Source organism: Poecilia reticulata, linkage group LG1 (assembly GCF_000633615.1).
Source record: "Poecilia reticulata strain Guanapo linkage group LG1, Guppy_female_1.0+MT, whole genome shotgun sequence".
Lineage (NCBI taxonomy): Eukaryota > Metazoa > Chordata > Actinopteri > Cyprinodontiformes > Poeciliidae > Poecilia > Poecilia reticulata.
Window position 1 is genome coordinate 32,454,549 of NC_024331.1, and position 6,024 is coordinate 32,460,572.

The 6,024-nt window shown below is 42.8% G+C and overlaps 1 protein-coding gene across 1 annotated transcript in view; it reads left to right on the forward strand.

Moving 5' to 3' along the window:
• Window positions 1-3,905: 3,905 nt before the first annotated feature.
• Window positions 3,906-6,024, forward strand: part of sorcs3a (sortilin related VPS10 domain containing receptor 3a) — a 222,596-nt gene continuing 220,477 nt past the window's right edge. The window contains exon 1 of the mRNA XM_008422187.2: window positions 3,906-4,754. Coding sequence (XP_008420409.1) covers window positions 4,200-4,754 — 555 coding nt within the window. The 5' untranslated portion in view covers window positions 3,906-4,199. The remainder of the gene's footprint in view (window positions 4,755-6,024) is intronic.

Consider the following 6,024-nt stretch of genomic DNA (forward strand, 5'->3'; position numbering starts at 1 on the left):
GGAACAGCGACATCATCCAGTGACTCCCTCACCTCACGCTTTGACCCGGAAACTGGTCCAGTTTGGCTTGGAAGTTTAGCAAACTCTGTCCAAACTTGAAAAATGTTCCCTGGCACTGGAACTGATCAGCCTTCAAAATACAAATTAAAATGGCCAGGTCAGCTAATGCACTGACTTAAAATCTGTAATGTGAGTTTGCTTTTTGGCTCCAATTAGAAAGAACTGGAAGAAGTCCGGCTCAGTCTGCAGGAGGGTTTGGGTTCCTGGAGGAGAGAGAGAGCATTATCTGATTGATTGGGAGGAACTGGCAGAGTTGCACCACTGCAAGGGGAGAAATAAGGCAGAGCCCAGAGGCATGAGAGAGTGACGGAGAGGGGAGAGCAGGGATAGACTGTGTAGCTGCACTTCAAGGACCTGGAAAGAAAGGGAATGTGTGTGCATGAAAGAAAATGAGTGAGTCTTTTTTCTCCTCCTCTGTGGGAGTGGGTTTGTTTGAGTGGCTAAGTGCAGCTTGGTTATTCATTAGCAGCCTGGCATGTTGCGTCCTTGTCTATCAACTTGACTGGCCACAAATTGAACATCAGGGTGAACCCCAGAGGCTCTGTCTGAATCCCAGCAAATTCCCAGTGATTTTAATGTGAGAAGGAGAACTGCGGAGCAGACGGAGTTTTAAAATTATACACCAATACGCAGGGACCACTGCGGAGGAATGTGGAGTTTAATCAGATTTCTCTGCACTGTCACACAGCAAGAATGAGTCTAAACTGTAGCTTAACTGTAACTTAAAAAATCCCCACAATAATTATTGCATTTTTATTTTGTGACATGATCTGATTGTTGTGAGAAAACAAAATTAAGATCTGCTCCCAGATGGTTTTCAGACTGAAGGATTTGGATAGAAAGAGCTTTCTGGCTATTTGAGCCAACAGTCTTTAAACAGCTTGTTTCCTGCAGCCCCCTCCCAAACACACACACACACACACACACACACACACACACACACACACACACACACACACACACACACACACACACTGGAGTACACACCACAGACATTATAGCAGAGTGATGCCATCTAACAGAGAGCTTTATTACTACAAAACTTGCAGATTAAATAAATAAACAATGGACAAAAGACGACCTTGTTTGCAGTGCGAGGTGTCCTGTCCACATTTATCTCTTTAATAATTGCAGCCTGTGGGGAAATTAAGGCTTTTCAGGCCCCAGGGGTTTCTTTGTTTGAATGTATTCATGGCTCACCTATAAACGACAGATAAAGTCAGAAATTAGTCTGAACATTTCCCAGCTGAGCTCCAAATTACACCCAAAGAAAATATGGTGGCATTTTGTGAGCATCAGTCTATAACAATAAGTTCTCTTTACGTCATTGTTTTAGTTTTCACTGCTGGAGTTTTGCACTTAAGTGAAAAAGATGAGTAGACACTATCTGGCTCTGGAGGATCCGTCACCTGATCGTCTCCAAAAACAGAAGCTTTAGTAGTTTAGCTTTTAGACTTCATGAGTCATTAATAATGTCCATTGTATATCAGATATGTCTTCTGTGACACCAGAACAGTAGCGAATCTACAGCAGAAGGTCTAGAAAGGAAATCATGGCGTCTCAGTGACCCGGTTCAAATCAGACTTCAATGCTTCTTGCAGGATCATAAGAGGCTGTGCAGACACATGGAAGAGCAAACATGCATGTCAACACGACACCTGGTTTACAGGAATCAGGCTGTTTGGGAGCATTTAGGTTTCACTTTGACAAGCCAGTCAGGACTGACTCCAGACGGCTGCCTTGAGTTTGCAGATTACACTTGAACTATACTTTAGTCAATTCACTCTTTGCCTAGTTGTTATTTTCTGTACTACATTTGTGATCCATAGTTGATTAGCTGTAGAGCATCAATAATTAGTGTCTTTGTCACAATTCTTGAGGGCTTGGCTTTTGGTCTTCATTTTTGTGTTTGGAACATTTTTATGTGGTTTATGTTGAAGTCTTGCCACACTCAGCTCATTATTAGAATGTTTTTTCCATAAGAGTTTTTCCTGTTGTATTTGAGTCTTGGTTCAGCTCCTCTGTCTTGGTTAGTCTCTTTCTGTCAGTTTTCCTGCTTCCATTCTGCCACAGCTGTACCACGTTTCCTCTGATTAGTTCATCTGGTTCATTTGTAATAACCTTCCGTCTCACTGGCTCATTGTGGGAATCATTGCACCACCTGTTAGCCTTTCATTAGGTGAATACCATTTCCTGTTGCATTGTAACTGCCTCATAAAGTTTTGTAAGTTATTTTTCATTAAAACTCCTCACATTATAATGTAAAAAACAAACGTAATTGCTTTGAAAGGAAAAAGAAAACACATTGCACTTTACGTTTTCTGAACCAGCAGTTAAAAAAATGAACTATTTCTACTAATTATTGGTTGACTATATTTTAGTACACAAGCAAAAATGATTGATTTGAATGAAATATTTTGTAGACAGGGAAGAAAAGTCTTTGCTTCCTCTGGTGTACCTTACAGAGAATGATCAGTAGATAAATGGAGAAAAGAAACAATGTTTTCCAGATTGTCTTAAATATTATATTTAGTAAATAAACATGATCATATAAATGTAATATATTTATAGTAGTTCTCTAAAGTTTTGCCAAAACTATTTCAGTATTTATTTTTCCATGAGCATTAGGTCTTTGACTGTGTGTTAATTTAAAAAATATAAAGAATGTTTATTTCTGTACATATTTCTGGATAACATTTAAATCAGAGTTTGATCTTTGACTCTTAGTTCAGCCTCCTTTTAACTTGAACAAAGCACTAAAACTGCTGCTTCTGGAATTTAAATACACCAAACTGAACAACTAAATTCATTTTAAGTACCAATTCACAACAAATATGTTTTTCTTTTTGATAGCGGCTTCAAATACCAACAGCGTTTCAGTTCAGACCTTATTGACAACTCCAGTGTTGTACATTCCAACATTTTTATTTATTAACAAGCTTAACATTTTATTTATTTATTTTTGTTCTATTTTAGACCAAGTGAGGGGAATTCAAGTGTGCCAGAAGCGATTCATAGGTAAACGAAAACATTCAGATTGAAACTAAGATTGAAAACGGAGAAATAAGAGACAAACAGGCAAAATGTACAATATAGGAAAAATAACACTGTAGTTTTAAATAATGCTGAAGTGGCAGAGAGAGAAAAATTACAGAAATATGAGTAATGAAGTAATGATTCTTCTGACTGACCAGCATGGAGTTTATTTCATATCAGTAAATTAACCAGCAAATAAGAATAAATAACAGTATTAATTAGAGGAAAAAAGGGATTATGATTAAATCGAAGCCAGACAGATGTAAAGGAGGTAGAAGTGATCAGATAAATTATTCTAGAATCTGCATTTATTAAGCCTTATAACTAATAAAATATGTTACATCTAACAGTCTCAGTATTAACACTTTAGGACTTTTGTTGTTTTTACTCTGATCCCAGATGGCGCTGCTGATTCTCCCTTAACCAGCTTCACTCAATGCGCTGAAACCTGAACGACGTCCTTCTGAATCCATGACTGTTTGAGTTTCTCCGAACTGCTGCGCCACCGCACATTTCTGCGCTGATCCAAACAGCGCAGTTTTATTTACGCACCAACGCAACTTGAATCTTTTCCAGTCATATGTTACAAATGTAATCTTTAAATGTGCTTTTTGAATTAGTAGCAGAAACAAATAAAAAGCAACAAAAATGGAGAGACTGTGTGGAGAATCCGAGGCTGCAGCAGCACAGTGACTATTCTGTGCTGCTCAGATTTGAACACTTCAAAGAAGCTTCAGCACCATGGACAGCGTTTCTCTCTCTTTCTCTGTTACTCCACACACACACACACACACACACACACACACACACACTAGAACACTGAGCGTCTCTTCCGGGCGCTCACTCGGCAGCTGGCTCAGAATCAGCTCCTCCCTCCTGTGTGGTGGCTTTTCCGACCAAAAGCTCCTCAGACGTGAACAGTTTCGCTGAGGAGCACTTTACTCCCCCCTCAGCCCTTTCCCCCCGCTGCTTCCCCCCCTCCTTGGAAAAACATCCAGGCGGACAACCGAGGCGTCACTTTCTGCATAGCGACCTGAGTGAGAGGAGTTGAGGTGTCGGATAATCAGGTCTCCAGTCGTCCTTCACCCGGATCTCTGTCAGCGATGGAGACTCGGGCTGGCACCCGCCCAGGCTCGCGCATCTCCCTGGGTCTCTGGCTGCTGATCACCGCTCATGCCCTCCAACACGCCAGGGCGGAGATAAGTTGCGGATCTTGCCCGTCGCCTGTTCAACTTCACCGGGAGGAGCTGCAGCTGGCGCCGGGGGTGCGCTCCGACCCCGCGGAGGAGGCGGTTGAGGTCAGGGAACCCCGGGTTACCGGTCGGGAATCTGGGATGCTTGCTACTTCTGTCCCTAATTTTAGTTTGGATGAAGTTAAACCAGCCGATTCCGAGCCTGGGGTGGCTGAGGATGCTGCGCTCTGGAGAGCCAAGAGGAGCGCTCCAGACTTTAACGAGTTCAGCGACAGCGACTGGACCAGCCGGACCGCGCAGCTGGATAGCCACAAAGCTGACCGGTCGGAATTCGGGTGGAACAGGCAGGATGGGAGAGGAAATACCCGGCAGGATGAGCCCAGACTCAACAGCAGCACCTTCGCTCTCACTGGGGACTCGGCGCACAACCACGCCGTGGTCTACTGGACCGGACAAAACAGCAGCGTGAGTGCAGTTCCCTTCTCATGTCCCCCTGGTTGATCTGTGCGGATAAACTCCTCGCAGCGCACACTTTGTGCCGCTGTTAACAGGTGCACCTCCAGCTACAGATGCGCTCTGACGCACGCTGCCAGACCTGAGCAGCATCGCGATTTGCGCGCACCAAACCTCTCAGCCTCTCCTTCAACTTCTTATTTTCTTTCTTCAACAATCGACTCAGCTGCTTTTTTCGCCCGCTCTCTATCTGCGTGTGGCCTTAAAGGCGCGATTAGGTTAAATATTTTATTTTGAGTGCGGAAATATTCAGAGCAGATCTGAGATAAGCGAATACATGATTCATTCCTCCCCAGCGATGCCAGCTTTTCAATCCAAATTAAGTGACTGGGGAGTGAGGGAGTCCTGAATTATTAAAGACGTCTCAGAGAAACCCTGAAATATCTTTAAATCGGAATTCTGTATTATTATTATTATTATTATTATTATTTTACTTTTTTATTTATTTTTCAGGCTTCCATGAAAACGGACAAATCTGGCTTTAGGGTCGTCGTTTGGTTGTAAAAATCTGTTATCCTTCGGAACACAAAGATGCCAACCCCTGTTGCATTACCTCACATTTTCCAAAGGGGGTGTTTGGAGATTAAGTCCAGCTCTTATCTGCAATATTACGCTGGGATTTGAGCATTATTCCATCAACTTCATGTAATCTGACATTATGCATCCGCCTCATCTTTGTCAGAATCACGAAAGAAAACTATTCATTTTCAGACTTGCATATTGGAAGCTCTGGGTCTTTGAGTGCAGCAGAAATGAGTGTTGAGGTCAAAGAGATGTGCAGCATTATGCGCCTTTATAGTTCTCCCAGCGCCACTTCACTGGTCTCAGTAATACGGAGCTCATTCAGAACCAGCCCTGCTCAGAAACCGGCTGAATACGCTGCAGCTCTTACTCCAATGGTTCTATTCCAGGAGGAGGATAATGAGCAGAAATAAACCCGAATCATTTTTACACGGCTGTCTGCTCAGCGGGAACCCAGGAGTTCTTCTTTCAGCAGCTTTATTTGTTGTTATGGCTGCTCGTTTTACTCCATTAAAATAAGAGCAAAATGTAGCACATTCAGTCTTGTCTGGGCTGATTATGGCATGGTCAGTGAACTTTTATTTAACCCGCAGTGAAGACCGAGGGGGCTGTGTGTGTGTGTGTGTGTGTGTGTGTGTGTGTGTGTGTGTGTGTGTGTGTGTGTGTGTGTGTGTGTGTGTGTGTGTGTGTGTGTGTGTGT